The 17,812-nt window shown below is 40.5% G+C and overlaps 2 protein-coding genes across 5 annotated transcripts in view; one reads left to right on the top strand and one right to left on the bottom strand.

The window, feature by feature from the left end:
* The window catches only part of APPL2 (adaptor protein, phosphotyrosine interacting with PH domain and leucine zipper 2), a 51,382-nt gene extending 43,048 nt beyond the window's left edge, over positions 1-8,334 (top strand). Inside the window, exons 17-21 of one of the 2 annotated variants that reach the window (XM_040637414.1) lie at positions 966-1,140; positions 4,846-4,882; positions 5,068-5,208; positions 5,950-5,997; positions 7,457-8,334. In XM_040637414.1, the coding sequence (XP_040493348.1) occupies positions 966-1,140; positions 4,846-4,882; positions 5,068-5,208; positions 5,950-5,997; positions 7,457-7,483 (428 nt within the window). In that variant the 3' untranslated portion in view covers positions 7,484-8,334. Of the gene's footprint in view, positions 1-965; positions 1,141-4,845; positions 4,883-5,067; positions 5,209-5,949; positions 5,998-7,242 lie in introns of both variants that reach the window. The other variant, XM_040637413.1, reaches the window with a different exon arrangement.
* A 3,878-nt stretch (positions 8,335-12,212) lies between these two features.
* Positions 12,213-17,812, bottom strand: part of WASHC4 (WASH complex subunit 4) — a 58,074-nt gene continuing 52,474 nt past the window's right edge. For 2 of the 3 annotated variants that reach the window (XM_040637410.1, XM_040637412.1), the window contains 4 exons: positions 17,712-17,808; positions 17,008-17,204; positions 16,435-16,531; positions 12,213-14,487 (listed from right to left, as the gene is read on the bottom strand). In XM_040637410.1, coding sequence (XP_040493344.1) covers positions 14,420-14,487; positions 16,435-16,531; positions 17,008-17,204; positions 17,712-17,808 — 459 coding nt within the window. In that variant the 3' untranslated portion in view covers positions 12,213-14,419. The remainder of the gene's footprint in view (positions 14,488-16,434; positions 16,532-17,007; positions 17,205-17,711; positions 17,809-17,812) is intronic. The other variant, XM_040637411.1, reaches the window with a different exon arrangement.

Below are 17,812 nucleotides of genomic sequence, written 5' to 3'. Positions count from 1 at the left end.
CAGCCGCGGCAGTTCGGAGCCGCGCGCGCTGGCGAGACCTCGTTTGGACGCCGCTTCACGGCTGGAGCCTGAGAATGTCCCTAGAATCACGTGCCGCTTCCGTGAATGCGCAGTAGCGCCTGCGGGTCGGCGCTCCGAGTTAGACGCGGTGGGGCAGGGAAGGGAGGAAGGAAGCGAACAGGCTCGGCCTCAGGTCTGCCCACTTAGCTCGGGCTGCCCTTCCGTCCAATCCAGCCCGGAAAGTCTACCAAAAAACTTGCACACTTACAAAACTATCTTCATATGGGAGTAATTACTTTTAATTTTATATCAGTTATAGTTTCCTAATCTTATGTTACTTAAGTTATTTTTAGGGGCAAAGACACTAATAGAGGGAAAAGTCATCTTCGTTCAAAATGGTAGATAAGTAAGTGAATTTTCTTATAGGAAAAAAAACCCTTTAAACCTTCGTGACCTCTGTTAGGGTGGCTGTTACTCAGTTTGGTCGGGCTCCGTGGCATTAGCTCGCTGGAATCGGGTAAAGCAAGTAGTCTGGCGTGTGCATTAGCTTCGGGTTGTCCTCACAGCCCGCCGGTAACACGCGATGTGCGGGAACCGAACCGAGTCCCCACGTCAGGGCTTCTGTGCTTCAGCGACCTTTTCCCGTTGGAGACTTCGTCAGCGGGCCAGAGTACTGGATTCCTGTTGTGTAGACGGGGAACCTCGGACTCGGAGGAGAGGTGCCCCCGGGGCCCGCGTCAGTCGCCCGGAGCGCTGGCGCGGGGAGGACGTCGCTCCGGTGCTGCCGTCTGCGGTCTAACGCGGCAGCTCCAAAGACACGCCGTGTAGACAGTAGGCGATTCGGGGCTTTGGCCGTGTGGGTTTGTTCAGGCACAGCGTTGCGACCCTGGGCGGCAGCCGCGCGGAGGCGGAGCGGCCGCAGGCGGGACGCGAGCGTGAGCCTGAGCAGCAACGCTGTCTTGCAGACTCGCTCCTGCAGCAGATGTTCGTGGTGCGGTTTCTGGGGTCCATGGCGGTCAGGACAGACACCAGCCGCGAAGTGATTTACGAAGCCATGAGACAGGTGCTGGCCGCCCGGGCGATTCACAACATCTTCCGCACGACGGAGTCCCACCTGATGGTCACCAGCCGGACCCTGAGGTACGCGCGTTCATTTCAGACCTTCCGGCAGCTCGAGCGCGTTGCCCATTTAAGGCCCATTTACCCGTCTGGAATGTTCACATTAGCATGTTTGATCCAGGTGAAGACCTACTCTCCTTTCCGCCCTATTCCTTTTTACATTTTGATTTTATAAGATACGTTGGGCAGAAGGGGCTCCCCTAAGCGACTGATGCCTTCAGAAATGTAGCGCTGAGTCCTACTGTTCGTAAAAATGCCATCGCGCGGGAGTTGCTCCGTGTCACTCAGAGCTCGAAAAAGAAAGGGTGTTCTCGTTTCGGAATGTACCGTTTATAAATAACAGTGAAAACAGAACAAGAACCTGAGATGACTAGACCACCCCGGGTAAAATCGGATTACTGTTTGTTGGGGCGAAAATAAAGAAGCCAAGGAGGTTACCGACAGGACTCGGGGTTTCAGGTAGTAAGATCGGTGGGAGCGATGGCAGAGGACGGTCACGCCATGGTTCCCACCGGCTTCGGTGAGAGCGGCACCTGCGGGGCTGTGGCCACGTGCAGCCCTCGAAACAGAACTGAAGTCTGAATTGAAAGGTTTTAAATGTAAAAAACAACAAATTTCTAGGACCTCATACTAACCCCCCCAAAGAATGCAAAAATCTCATTAACTTTTATATTAATAACAGGTCTAGCTGGTAATATTTTAGATCTTTTAGAGTAAATAAAGTCTATTATTTCACCTGGTTCACTCTTTGATGTGGCTGCTAGAAAATTTTAAATTCTGTTGGAAGCTTACATTTTATTTCTCTGGAACGACGGCACTGCTTTAGAGCCAGAATGTCCAGGTTTATTCCTGGCTTGGGTGTTTGTCAGCTGTATGACCTGGGCAAGTTTTAACCTCCGGGCATGTTTCTTCAGCTAGAAGATGAAAATAACCATATCCATACCTCACAGTGTTGTCATGAGGAATAAATGAGTTAATGCACATAAAATATTTACACCCAGAACTGACATTGTGGAAAGTGCTCAGTACATAGTAGCTTCAAAAAAGGTCAGTGGGACTCTGTTAAAAATCAGAATAGAGTTTCTTCCATTCATTAAAATCAGTCCTTTTCATTTATTATAAACCTTATACTGAGAATAAGTTTATTACAAATAAAACCTTATATTTATTTAAAGCTTTTCTCCAAGTATGTCCTGCACCTTTTCTGAGCGTCGGCTCACTGTTCTTATAATCTCCACCAAAAAGATCAGAGTAAATACATGTAAAAGCACTGTGAAAAATGATAGTACATCCAAGAATACTATCATAGTACAAGGACAGTTCACAGATGGGAGAAGATATTTGCAAATCATGTATTTAGTAGAGGTATATGTTCAGAATATATAAAGAACTCTTAAAAGAATCAACAAAAAGACCAAGAAACAGAAACTGGACAAAGGACCTGACTGGAAATTTCTCCAGAGGAAATACACAAATGGCCAACAAGCACATAAAAAGATGCTCAGTGTCATTAGTTGTGAGGGAAATACACATCGGGTCCACCATGAGATATCGCTTCATACTCGCTAGGATGCTGTAATTGAGGGGGGGGGAAAGGAAAATAACAGGTGTTAGTAAGGATGTGAAAAAATTGGAATCCGCTGCTGGTGGGAATTGTTAAGCCAGTTACAGCCTCTGTGGGAAATAGTCTGGCAGTTCCTCCACGAATTAACCTAGAATTCCACTCCTGGTAGACACCCAAAAGAACTGAAAACAAGTGTTCAGATAAAAATGTTTACACACATGTTCGTAATTCACAATAGCCAAAAAGTGGAATGAAGTCGTGACACATGGTGGAACCTTGTTGAACCCTGAAAACATTCTGCTAAGTGAAAGGCGGCAGGGACACTTTGTAGAGCATTTGCATGAAAGGTCCGGGGTCGGCAAATCCGCAGGGAGAGAAAGCAGGTTAGTGGTTGCCAGAAGCTAAAAGGAGAAGGAATGGAGAGGGCCGGCTGAGCAGGTGTGGAGCTTCCTCACGAGGGGGTGAAGATGCTTTAGGAGCCCGACAGCAGCGATGGTCGTACGATGTGGTAAATGTACAAAATGTCGACAGCGGTCGGCTTTACGTCGGGTATGTTTTACCGCAGTAAACACACTCGTGTTTTGAGACCACTTAGAAGCCCCACAGAAAATCGGATCTTACGAGGCAAATCCACGTTACCTGATTTAGATAGTCTCTTAAGTTACTCACAAAATATGTTCTATTTCTATTTATGAAAAAAATTTTACAAAATACCTAAGTAAGGGAACTTAACCCAACTTTAGGAAAATTATGATGTATACTTTTTAAACTCTTTAAATTCATATTCATTAATAGGGACATAAATAAAAAATAACATTTATTTAGCTTCGTAGATTACTAAAAATTCCACACACATTTTCTCCTTGTCTTTACCACCTCTTTGAAGTGGGGGTTCTTATCCCCATTTTACAGATGAAGCAGTTGCGAGAAGTCAGGGTGGCCTGTACAAGGTCGCGGTTAGCAGCCAGCTCAGAGCCCTCTGATCGTAAACCGCATGCTTTCATAGTGTAACTGCGTGAGTTCAGACCGTAGCCAGTGGGGGAGATAACCGCTTACGGAGATGGGGCTTACCCACCATGCGGTGCGCCCATTCAGAGTGTTTTGAGTATATCCAGAACTGGGCAGCCATCACCACAGTTTTTGAACATCTTCATCGTCCCCAAAGAAAACCCATACCCATTAGCACTTGTTCCCTTTACCTTGAAGCCCGCCAGGCTTAGGCAGCCATTAGCCACTAAGCTTCTATGTAGATTGACCTGTTCGGAACATTTCATATAAATGGAATCATAACCTTTTGTTTTCTTAACAAGAGAACACATTGTTTGCTTTTAGCCACAGAATTTATAGATCAGCAATAAATACTATGTGTAGAAAGTAGATATTTATATGTGTATATGATAGCAATAGATTCTGTAATGCAGTGTATTTTCCCAGATATGTCAACCTGAGTACTCCAAGTGCCCTTCAAGATACATCTAGAACACCTCCATAAATAGTCCTTCCCCACACCCAAACTGCCACAGAATAGCTTTGTTAAAATCTGTTCATTATTCTCTCACCCCACCCCATATTTTTAAAAAATGCGTATCAAACACTTCCAAGGAAAACCCGCGTTGAGTCCGCGTGTGTTGAGAAGCAGGCTGTCCAGAATCTGACGCACGCACGTTCTGTGTCGGCACTACGGAGAACGCACGCTGCCTCTCTGGGGAAGCACGGAAATGTGACATTCTCGGGGCGCCTGCGTGGCTCCTTCGGTGAGGCGTCTGCCTTCGACTCAGGTCCTGATCCCAGGGTCCTGGGACCGAGTCCCGCATCAGGTTCCCTGCTCAGTGGGGAGCCTCCTTCTCCCTCTGCCTCTGCCTGCCGCTCCCCCTGCTTGTGCTCACTTGCTTTCTGATAAATAAGATCATTAAAAAAAATGTGAAATTCTCTATTTGTTATCTTCTTCCGTGAAGATACAGCCCGAGGGTCAACAGAGGCGGGAACAGTGGCACGTGCTCCCCTTGGAGAGTCACACGGAGCCATGTCACCTTGCCCTCAGCCAGGCCTTCTGTTTTCATATTTGAAGTGTATTTGTGACTTCATGCTGAACGTGTACAGATGCTTCTAAGAATATAAGTCTATCCAGCATGTGTGATATAATGAATCTCTTAAAATTTCAGGTTGATAGATCCTCAGACTCAAGTGACAAGGGCCAACGTAAGTACCTGCATGCACGCTGACTTCAGTAGTTCTTCCTTAATTCAAAGTAGGCACTTCATGGATTTTGCCAAATTTAATGCCTGTCTTCTCATAGTGCACTTTTCCCATGATGTTTTCCATGGAGAATGACTTGTCTCATTTTGAATAACAGTCGTGTGATAGTCTGTTCCTGTTCTTTCCAGTTTGAACTCACCAGCATCACGCAGTTCGCTGCTCATCAGGAGAACAAGAGACTGGTTGGCTTCGTGGTCCGCATGCCTGAATCCACAGGTGGAGAGGCTCTGAGCACATATGTTTTTGAAAGCAACTCAGAAGGCGAAAAGGTCTTATTTTTTTCATCTTCAGATTCCATAATATCTCTGTCCAAGCAGACACTGAAAGGGGTTTTGCGCTATCCCCTGGATAGTTGACTAGTCTTTGCCCATTGAGGAGTTTAGAGAACAGCTCTAGGAAGGCCCCATGAAAGAAAACCGACTGGAATACAATTTCCCTGTGGAAAATGCATGTCCTCCTAAACAGAGTGTGAAGAATGTTAATGGTGGGATACAGCTGTTCAGAAAAGATACTAGGAAATGTTAAAAGCAATTACCTTCAAGTTTGTTGTTCTGTAAAAAATTGAAGCAAAAGTTACAATGGAGAAAATCTAGTCTCAGGGCAAATCAAGGAAGCAGACTTCAGGAAACTCTTCTTGTTTAGTATGAAAAATTTTGTGACTGTATTTGCTGCTTAGAATTAACCAAAATTAATCAACTCTTCCAGCAAACACCTGTTTGCCACTGTGTGCGTGAACATGGGGTAGCTGAGTGTGATTTGAAGCACTGGAGTAACTTCAGTTGCCAGTGAACCTGGACATTTTTGTTAGGCACAGAGTGGCAACAGGAGACCAGGGGAGGTGGGCGCTAATGTTCAGAGGCCCGTGTGATCGATCTCCTACGGCCAGGTCTGCTGTCCCCACACTGACACGAGCAGAGAGTGACCTCACTGTACTTCCATAGTCACACTTTCCCCCGAAGGTTCTTTGTCCTTTTCTACCTTTGCCAAATACTACTTTTTTTGTCTTGCAGATATGTTACGCTATTAGTTTGGGAAAAGAAATCATTGAGGTTCAGAAGGTAAGGTGCATTTTAGTGCTGGTTTTAACTGCTCCAAACCTCTATACATACTAAGATTTCTCTCAGAAAGAGCAAGGATGTTCACCAGGCGGTGTGGCCAAATTTGAGATTTCCTTTTAAGCATTCTAACCACCAGACTCACTAGGTCCACGATCACTGGGAACACATGTGGAGTTCTTAATATCACTGCTACAGTCCTGCTTTATATTAATTTCTTGCTTGCTCTTGTTGTCTAGATATTCTTTCTTTCAAATTAAGGTGGTAGAAACTTTAAGTATATCTACCGTGTGCTCAAAGGCCTTGCTCCTCAGAGCGGTCACAGACAGACCTCACCTGGAAATGTACTAGACACGAAGATTCCCACACCTCCCGGTCAGCAACTTAGTCTTTCATTCACCCAGCAAATTTTCGAGAGCCAAGTTTGGACAATAAAACCCTGGAATTACAGCAGTGAGCAAGACAGACCTGTTCCTGCCCCAGGAGGCTTCTAGTTCAGCATCGTCCAGTAGAACTGCAGGGACGGCAGTGACCTATTCTGCACTGTTGAATATACAGATCGAATGTAGCTAATGTGACTGAGGAGCTGGATTTGTAAATAAGCAGAACATGCAGCTAGTGAGTACCATATGAGAGTTCCAGTCTGTTGGGTGAGGGTAGGAAGGCCAAGGACTAAGACCAATATACATGAAATAGTAGCAAGCAGCACAAGTGAGTATTTTATGGTATAGATCAGGGGTTGACAAACATTCTGAAAGGAGCAAGATAATAAGCCTTTTAAGCTTACATCTGTTGCAACTACTCTACTCAGTGATTGTAACACAAAAGCAGCCACATATAGTATGTAAATGAATGGCTGTGTTCCAGTAAAACTTTACTTATAAAAACAAGCAGTGAACCCAGATGGCCATGGTTTGCCAACTCTTGGTATAGCATGAAAGAGAGAAAGGAGTTAAAGACCTAGAAGACAAAGGTTTTGTAAAGGAAGTTCCTCTCTGGACTCTTTCTGGGAAGACAATTATGATTTGTGTGAACAATATTTTGGCTGAGACCAAAACCTTGCTCAAGATTCTAGAAGTAATGCAGTTGAGTTTTTTTGGAGAGGCAAGGAGACTCACCTGAAGGCACACACAGCTAACAGAAGGAATGAGGCTAGCTTACAGAACGTCATGAAAGCCAAGCCCAGGGGGGTTCTTAAGTGCATTTTAAGCGTTTTCTTTTCTCCTTCTCAAACTCCCCTAACTTCAGGACCCAGAAGCACTGGCTCAGTTAATGCTGTCCATACCACTAACCAATGATGGGAAGTATGTACTGTTAAACGAGCAAGCAGATGACAGTGATGGAAGTCCAAGTGAAAATAGAGGCGCAGAATCTGAAGCATAACTCCCTTGGGCCTTTGGGGGAACAGCACCCAGGAAGGAGAGCTTCCTCCTTAAGGGTTTTCAACTTCTCTGATACACAGGCCCATGACCTGGTTTCAGAATGCTGACAATCGCCTGTGGAATGTCCTCTGGATGCCTTGATACTGAGAGATGGGAGGGAAACAGTAAGAAATGGTTGACAACATTCCTACCCATCTACAAATGTTATGTTAGGTGCTTTGTGGTAAGTCTTTTTCTTAGATTGTATTGTTCAGCGCTCAGAATGAAAGTTAATGAAAATATGCATTGTTCACTTTATTCAAATGTCATCTCTTCAGTTTCCAGTACCCTTTTTTAAAAAAGGTAAAAGCCTAGATTTATAATTTGATAAACACTAAATATTTCCTATTAATATAATCTATTTTTGTATTTTACTTAATGAGCTTTAAGTGCCTGTCACTCGGAAAATTGTGTATTTATAATCAAGCTTGTCTCACAGTCGGACGTAATAGCATTAATTTGTGCAGTTAGGTGACAAGCCCTGCTTTGAGGCCTGAGCACTAGCACAAATGCAGGTCTAGTTTTGATAATTTTTTCAGATATGCAATAAAAAGACTAGCAGACGAGTACCACAGAAGATGTTCAATTTTACATTGGAACCTTAATGAACCAGCATTCAGAAGTTTACGGTCCTTTAGATATTTTTAGTGGTGGATCGCCATGGACAGAGTGAAGCTCTACCAGTTCCTGATTCTTCTGAGCCAGACCCTCCTCAAGGAAGGGACAAATTAATTTTCAAACTCACTTGAAGCATGGCTGGTTGTGGGGCTTGGTACAAAGTTCCTATTTCCACCCCTACCTATGAAATAAGAATGATGATCTTGAATTGGCACAGTGTGTTTAATTATAACCAAGTTCAACAATATTGTTGTCTTTGTAATAAATTAACCTAGCAATAAATGCTAGCAAATAAAAACTATCATTGTTTCTTTCTTTTGCTTTTTATGGTTATTTTCTAGAACATCCTTGAATGAAAACTAAAGTCAGTTCTGTATCTTCAATGTTAATTTCCAAAAACTTAGGGCATAATGAAATCACAGCAGAGAGGGATGTACCATCAAATACTTCTATTCAACATGGATAGAATAATGTGATCTCAGTGCCAAGTTGTTACAAGGTATTGCTTTTAAAAAATGGTGGGTTAACAGAATTTTTGTAATCCGAAATTGTTACAGGGTCATCAGGAATCCACTTCTATAATGTGTATACCGTTAGAGACAAAGTGAACTGATCTAAGCCAGCAGGGAGATATACCATGAAATTATTAGTTCAGTGTTAACTAATGCCTTACAAAAATGTGTATATCATAACCACATAAAATCAGTAAGTTGCGCGATAGGCGGCAAGAGCCAAAGTCCCCTGAATTTTTTTCTTGCTTAGCACTGTTCAGGTTGGGAGGGAAGAATCTAGTCGTGAACAATAGTTAGAAACTAAATTGTTTTCACTAATAAAACTTTTAAAAAATTTGTGGCTTAGTTAAGCCACAAAGCATGCAAATCATAAGGTGAAAAAAAAACTTATCAAAAAACCATGGGGGAGGGAACACCAGAGAATGAAAACACAAAATTAACTCAGCATATTAATAGCAGGCACAGATGACCAACAAAAAATTAGTACCCAGAATATATAAAATACATTAAAAACAAAAAAGTAAGAAAGGCATTTCATAGAATAAAATATAAAAGAGTTCTGAAGCGGAACTATGTTCAATTTCCTATAATAATCAAGGAAATGCAAATTAAAACCACTGCGATATTATATATTCACCAGACGGAAGGAATGTGGCTGTTGGTGGGGATGGAGTGATGGGGAATCTCTTCCACTGCTGGGACGGGAGAAGCCTGGCCTTGTATCCATTGCACTTGTACTTGGCCCTGCTACCTAGCAGATTCACTTGTGGGTATAACCCTGGAGAAACTCAACACATACACCCAGAGACATGTACAGTAACAGTTACAGTAGCCCTGTTCACAGTATCCCAAATTTGTAAATGACCCATATGTCATCAACCGAACACTAGAGAAATAAAACTAAGCGCACTACAGCTATAATGCATCAACACGGATGGATTTCAGAAACGATACAGAAAAGTCCTATAAGCACACAGTAAGAATCCATTTATAGTAACTGTAAAAAACAGCCAAACCACCACGGTGTCTAGAAAAATACAAAAGAGTTACCACCAAAATTCTGTGCTGTGGTTTCCGCTGGAGTGGAAAAGGGAGCCGAGATCTGAGGAGGCACAATGGGAGCATCTGAGGTGGGAGCAACAGGCCTTGAACCCACGTGGTGGCTCCCGAAGTGGTGTTATCTTCCATATAGTACAAACGTATTACTGTTGCACGTTATATATATTTTTCAAATTTTAAAACTTAGAAACAGTAGATAACTTGCCCTTTCTTTAGATAAATTTAAATTGACGATGAAAGCACTATGAAAAATGAACACGTGTCACGTAAACGAAAGGTGGGAGGGTGGAAAAACGGAGCTTTCGCTCAGCCAGCTACTCACACCCATTTTCATTTCCCAGCATCGCCTCTGGTTGGCCGGCCACCGGTCAGACTACCTTTTTTTAAGAAGTGCAAGACTTCCCTTCCATTGTCCACACTTAGCCGGGCCATTTAAAAGGGAATAGTTGTTATGAGACCCACTCAGAGTCACATACTGTTTATCTTCAAACTTGTCCACCTAAAAGAGCAATAATAGTAAAGCTAAGAACTATCTGCCGAGTGCATTTCTGAGTCATCGTAATAGCGAGTTATTTATAGTAGTTACTGTTTCCCAACCTATAAAGCACTTTATACAAATGAATTCAATCCTCAATCAATGAGCTCTATACTATTAGGCCATTTTATGCCTGAGAAAATGAAAGGCATAAGAAACCTACCGGTAGGCACCAAATCAGGATTCGAATCAGTCTGGCTCCAAAGTCTATGCTTCTAAAATGCTCTGTGGCATATACAGCACAAACCAGAGACAGCAATTAGCAAATGCTTTTCTCATCAAGTACATAAACCTTTGAAGATTATTCTGATATTCAATAATTACATCAACTTAAAGATAGCGTCTTTAATGCTTTGTTAACCTTTTGTGCTGATTCTGAAATGATGAAATACTATAAAGTTAATATAGATCGGTGTTTCTGGATATAAAAGTGTTAACTTCCCCCCTCACTTTAATGATACTGAGGCATTACCAAAGAATGTTTCACTACACAAAGACCTTACATACATTAGCGAATGTAGAGCCTTTAAAGACGACCCAGAATTATGACATCAGATCTACACTGATCAGAAGACAAATTTCAACTCCTTTGCTGAGTATGACTCCACTAATGGGCACAACTGGACTGTCAGGTAAACCGGGTTTTACAGGAAGAGAGGCAACAGAGTATCCATATATTTGCCCAAACTGACTTCGTATACACTACACCTAAGAACGTTTTGTATAAACTAAGCACTGATACCGCCACCACCGTCTTGAGTTCACTGCATGACGTTCATTTAATCTCTAAAGATGCCCACTTATTCCAGATTCCCTTGTTTTAAATCTGAAATCCCTAATAACCTGTTAAAGTCTTCCTAACGTCTAAAAACTTGCAATTGTAGTGTTAAAACTTTCTTGAAAGGAATACCATCAGTATGAAACGTCAAACTTTAGTTGGAAAAAAAAAAACAAAATTATTAAAATTAGTTAAAATCTTTTTACATTTAGCCATCAAAGAGTAACATGAGGACGTATGTGATGGTACCCCATCTTTCCCCTAATCTTAACAAATTGCCTCAGAAGAGCAAAGGAGCAGCCATCAGACTTTACTGAGAACAGTTTCCCCAGTGTACTACAGCTGATCCTTGAACAACACGGAGGTGAGGGGCACCAGTCCCTCATGCAATCAAATACCCGCATGTAACTTCTGACTCCCCAAAAACTTAACTAAGGGCCTACTGTTGACCGAAGCCCTACAGTGAACACCTATTGTATATGTTACTTGTATTATATATACTATGTTCTTGTAATAATATAAGCTAGAGAAAATGCTATTAAAATCATAAGTAAGGGAATACACATTTATCGTACTATATTGTATTTATTTTTGAAAACTGCATGTAAGTGGACCCACACAGTTTAAATCCAGACTGTTCAAGGGTCATCTGTATTTAAAAGGCTTGTGTCTCCTATCCCCAGTGTCATATTTAACAGGCTCTCATTTATTATTACCATTTCAGTTCAACTCATGTTTGCAAATGGCACTAGTTATTTCTAACATTAAACACTGTAAACCAAGGATCCCTTCCCGGGATTAGGATTTAAAATTAAACATTCATGTGGGTTTTTATTTGAAAATAGCAAGCAATAGAAAGATCAAGAATGTACCAAGGAAAGTATGAGTTCTTCACCTGGGATACACAGAGAGGAACCAATACCAATTTTATACTTGAAATTTCTTTTTTTTTTTTTTTTAAAGATTTTATTTATTTATTCGACAGAGAGAGAGACAGCCAGCGAGAGAGGGAACACAAGCAGGGGGAGTGGGAGAGGAAGAAGCAGGCTCATAGCGGAGGAGCCTGATGTGGGGCTCGATCCCAGAACGCCGGGATCACGCCCTGAGCCGAAGGCAGACGCTCAACCACTGTGCCACCCAGGCGCCCCTATACTTGAAATTTCTGCCTATTGATTGCAAGGATTTTTTTTTAAGGATAGATCCCCTATATTTTATTAAAGGGAACTCCAAAAAGGTTAATGTTAAGAAGTCCTGGTTTAAGACATTCAATTTTGAACATAAACATCCAGGGGAAGTAAATTTTTGAAATTATATTTATTAATGTTTTATTATACATATATTTTCTTAGAATTAGGGGAGGGGAAGGCCCCACTCAAGTGAGGTAACAACTTGCCATCCTTTACAAAACTTAATTAGACCTGACAAAGTTATGGTTAGTCCTGATTCCTGAGAATTTGAACATTATTGAATTTTTTTGTGAATTTACAACAAATGCTCTACTTTTAAATTACAGTATGTCTGAAAACAATCTTTAACAATATGTTAGCAAAGAAAACCATCATCTAAATGTGTGTATTAACTTAGGTGTGAAATACTCAAGCCCTATTGCCCTGCACTTTAATAGCATTTAAGTATGCTTTATCTTTTCAGAGATTTTATTTCAAATATGTGTAACTTATCCAGACTGCAGTGACATTATTTTGAACTAATGGCAAAATAGTAATCTATCACTTTCTTCTCAATTATACGTACCCATGGAGTTGGCATATGAACTCTAAATAGTATTCATAAAATGGACAATAATTGGTATGTGGGGATAATGAACAGAGACACTGGATTCTCTTCCAATTACAATTTCTATCCGTATTAAAGGAGGCTATTTTAGGGAAGTCAGAAAAAAAACCAGAAAGAACAATATTGTTGCTATGAAATGGTGACGAATTTGATGCAATCAAAGCAAGATCATTAATATAAACATTTATAATAATGAGAATATAAATTACTATTTATGCAGCATGCTTTAGGGCCATTTCTACAGTTAGTATGAATTACAAATATTAAATGCCTTTAATCCATCCATTGTACAGAACTCTGTAAGTCATGTTTACATAATAAACAAAAATGATTTCCTACCTATTCTGTTTCTTCTGACTCTGAACAGTGAAAGTGTTTATCTTGGGCTGGGAAAGTTACCCTGCCAGTAACCAATGAATACAGATAGAGCACTGTACACCTGTTCCAAAGGCTGGAAATCAAACGTTAGAATTCCTTGCAGGATATACCCAAAGAAATGCTTAATTAGGCAAGTGCGATGGAAAAATCAATTATTTCCCAAATGATGTTAGTATTACGTGTATAGTTTTAAACTTTGTTTTCATTGTAAAAGTATCACTGTATCATATTAAAAGATTATAGGCCATGATTAACCATTTATTTATTATTAACTGATATAATCTTTACAAAAATAAAGCTAGTAGCCTGCCAGGAACTAAATTTACTCAAAATCTTACTGTACTTTTTAAAATCAGTAAATGATTTAATTTATTAGAACTTTATTGTCACAGTGGTAATTTTTAAAAAGCCTGCACAGTGCTTAATCTGGTATCTTAGATTATACTTGGTTTAAAGAAAAAGTCTGCCTAAACCATTACCAAGATTTCAATTCAAACTAATGTAGAAGAAACCTGAGTTTGGATGTAGAAATAAAAATCCATATAATTTTCTCTGATATCATACGTAGTGCCTTCAACCCAAAGTGAAGCTTCAAGCAGGACCCTATGGCTTTCTCTGAATTTTCTTTCGTCTTGAGTATTAAGTAAATCTTAAATTTAAAGCAGTCGTTGGAGGTTACATGTTCTCAAAGCAATGTAAACTAGTTATAAAATGTCTTATCAAAGACATTAACAGCTCTTGTGAGTCACATGAAATTAACAATGAATCAGTTTTACACTGTACATTAAAGGTACATAACATGTTTGTGCCTCACCTCTACTATCAAAACCATCTTTAAATATTCCTGTTATAAGAATATTGATATGTATGCTTCATAAATTTCAGGCTTCATTCATTTTGTTTAAACATGTATTTGCTGGCTGTACATAGTATATGCACTGAATTTCCAATGACAGACAAAAATGGATCCAAGACCTTTGCAAATACAAATTACAAACCCTCACGCAGATGAGAAGAGCTCTGAGGCGGCAGTTTAGGAATCTGGAGTGGCCCTTCGACAGCGTCACTTCAGATAACTCTCTGCAGGCACATCCGCTAGCCTAAAGTCCAGGCAGAAATCCAATTTAAAACCTCATTCTCAATCTCTGAAAAGTAGAGCCTTTGGAAGAAGAACAGACTTCAGTCTAGGGCACTGCTTTAGAGCTGCAGCATCCATGATTACCAGAGACGTGGCCCAGGAAACACCTCCTTAGCTCATTAACATCAGTTCACTGGCGACAGTACTGACACAATCCTGACGATCTCAGAGGGGCAACACATACCATCAGCATCATTTGACAACCGGATCCGCAGACACGGTGCCATCCGACAGGTCTCCATTGCTTGTTTTTGCCTCTTCTGGCAGCACCAATGAAAATAACAACGGACGGATTTATGTTCACTTTTTAAAAATGAATTAAGTAAAAACGGAGAAGGACTACATTGCTAAATTTCAAATGAAGAAAATGTGCACCTACCCCATACTTCCCTCCTAGTAGGTCCCTGAAGTATATCAAGTGTGTTTGCCTTACTTTTTAGAAATCCAAGCTAAATATTGCAAATGCAATGTTCCGACTGGTACTTACTAGGGGCACAGAACTGTGAGAAATCAGACCTGCGTCTGGGCTGGAGTCTCACGCACGTTTGAAGGCGCGCTGCCTCTCGGCTCGTTCCCCCAGCCAGGCCAACAAATCCCTATTACAGCGCACTGCCGTTACGACAGAAACGCTGCTGCAAAGTCACATATAAAACTGTCCAGAATCGATAACTTTCCATTTGTGTTTATTTTTTTAAAGCAGCTTTTTATTATAATTGTGATAAATGAACTCCTGTTTTTTCGTGCAAAATGTCACTTGCACCTATTTGATTAACAGAGGAAAACTATCTCATGTCTCCTCCAACTCTGACTACACACTTGAGAACCTTTAGCTACGACAGAGTCCTCAAACAGAGGAACCTGGGCATGTGGGTGCTACGCACCAACCAGAATCCCAGAGTTCATGAAGAACAGTCCAAAGCAAGGAGTGCCACCGAGACGGAAAGGTCTCTGTTTTGCCTGAATGCTTTAGGCCTTAAAGTAAATATCTAACCACCCAGAGTCTTCCCAGTAAGCTCCACTGCAGATAAGCTTCTGGCAGGAAACGCCTGAGCAGAACCTAAACAGTAACTGAATTTCCTCATAATTTAGACGAACCTCACTCAAATTCTTCCAATTTACCTTAGCATTGGAAAAGGACCCAAACAGAATATATACATATTTTCATGTAATAAATACCGGACATCTTCCAAGTAACAGCCTGAAATACTTTCAAGCACATAATACTTAGTCTAGATTCCAATAATGCCTGCATATCCTAGTTATTAACATAATATTTAATTTATGCAACATTATCAGGGAATAGGTACTTGACATAAGTGGTCTACCCAAAAGAATCACCTCTATTCAATGTAAAAATACATATATTTTAAAATTTAACTAACAAGATTAATAAAAATCATTTTATGAAATATAAGTTTTATACCTTGATTTGTGAAATACAAGTAGGAAAACAGGAAAAAGGGCAAACATGAAAACTCAACTCAGTTGCTGTACCTAGTTTTGAGCTTCCAAGCAAAGAGGAAAACCTAAGTTACATAATTTCTATAACAGAAAAGAGGAAACATCCATTCTTCAGGGAAGACAACTGTTCCTAAACTTTAAATCTGAGAGAAATGTATCATGTGAGTCAAGTATGAAATAAGCAGTTTACACCATCCTACAAAGAATACAATGGACAGAATCCTTCCCATAATGACTCAAGTTCACGATACGACGATCAGTTATCCGGGCTACACTGCGCTCTGACACTAGCTATGGTGGAGGGCAGGAGGCCGTTTACCACGACACTACATGCAGCCCCTACTGTTCTACTACCACTTCAGCCACCTGACCCATCTCATTCAGTCTGTGTCTAGTTATCAGCAGCTCTGCCTTCAGAAAACATTTAGTATTCCTCCTAATCTGTTCCTTCTTGTCAGACACAAGTTGAAGGTGTAAGAAAAACTAAACTTGTTAAATTTTATTTAAAGTAAGATGAAACTGAATAAAAAGTTTCCCCAGAATGAAATGTAAAAATTATGTAAATTCCTTTTTGGTTTCACAAATGATCTATGTAGGCTGTACTTTTTTTTTTTTTAAAGGCATTTCTAGTTCTAAATTATTTCCCAAAAGGAAAAGGAAGCTGGAATTCTGACTAGATAAAATAGGGTATTAGTGGCCACTATTAAAGATTTATTAGTCTTTCCAAATTTAAGCCACTCACTGACCTTTCTCTTTCTTCTCTTGGTTTTCTTCAGCTGCAGTCTTGTCTGCTCTGAAGAAAATTCTTGCACTGCTCAGTGAGAAATAGAGCAATTCAAATTCCTAAGTAAAAAAAAAGTAAAATAAAAGTTGAAAATATTATAGCAAAATATTAAAATTATTATAGACCTCTAATTTCTAAAAAGCTCTAGTGTAAATCATAAAACAGAAACTGAACTAGGGGCACCTGGGTAACTCGGTCGGTTAAGTAACTGTGTTCAGCTTGGGTCATGGTCTCCAGGTCTGGGATGGAGCCCTGGGTTGGGCTCCTTGCTCAGCGGGAAGTATGTTTCTGCTTCTCCCTCCACCCCTCCCTCTGCCTGTGCTCTCTCTCAAATAAATAAAATTTTTTAAAAAACGAAAAAAGAAACTGAACTAAGTAATCTCATCCATTTTTAATATGGAATCAAATGGCTTCCAAATGCCATTCTTTTTAAAACACACTTAATACCACTATTCATCTCGCTTGTTTAAAAGGGCGTTTCCATAGGATTTGTTTTTTCAGATGTCAAGCAGGTTTGACTATTACTCTCCTCTACCTGTAGACAGACATCCAGGCGCTTCTGAGTGAGATTCATGGTTTGCAGTAGCTTTTCATCTTGACTAGCTGACTGCACATTCTGTTGCTTAGCAACTGCTCTTATCTCCTTCAGGTACTTCTCTCTAACAGACTGGAACCAGTGAAGTGAGTCAAATTCCTGGTACTGATCCAAAAGCTTCAAAATGTAAGCCACACCTGCAGTCATTAGCAAAACCAAAGCTAAATTACAAACAGTACAGAAGTTATATTCTATTCCTTTAAAAAAAAAAAAAAGATATGAAAGTGTGAAGAATTAAAAATAAGCCAATCAAGAAAAGAAACGACAAGGCTATGAAAATCACTTAGAGAGAACAACACGGATGGAAGGTTGGGGAAAAACTTCCACTGCTAAACAGCCAGCAACTGAGGAAGCTACAGGGAAACTCAACACAAGATGCTAAAACTCTAAAACCGTCACAACAAAGTCTAAATAGTAGGTCCAACGAGACGAAGCGATCAGCAATACCGAGGCGGCATGAATGTTATAAAATGATGGAAACAAGTACTACTAATCAGATGACCCAGTTAAAAAATAAAGAGTCAACACTGCTCAGGAAAAACAAATCAACAAAGAGCACACAGACCTATTAAGCAAATGTTTCTAAAAATCCATTATAATAGGTGAACGTAAAATTAATGGAAAAACAGTACCATTAAGCTTACCCATGGCAAAGCCATCATCAGTAAAAGCAGCTCCAATTTTATTTTTTTTATTCAATTTCTCCTTGCAGCTAATGGAATGCTCTACAAAGTTGAGGGTCTAA

Source organism: Ursus maritimus, unplaced genomic scaffold (assembly GCF_017311325.1).
Source record: "Ursus maritimus isolate PB19 unplaced genomic scaffold, ASM1731132v1 scaffold_21, whole genome shotgun sequence".
Lineage (NCBI taxonomy): Eukaryota > Metazoa > Chordata > Mammalia > Carnivora > Ursidae > Ursus > Ursus maritimus.
The sequence above is the reverse complement of the archived record's forward strand: the minus strand, read 5'-3'. Positions and strand labels throughout refer to the sequence as shown.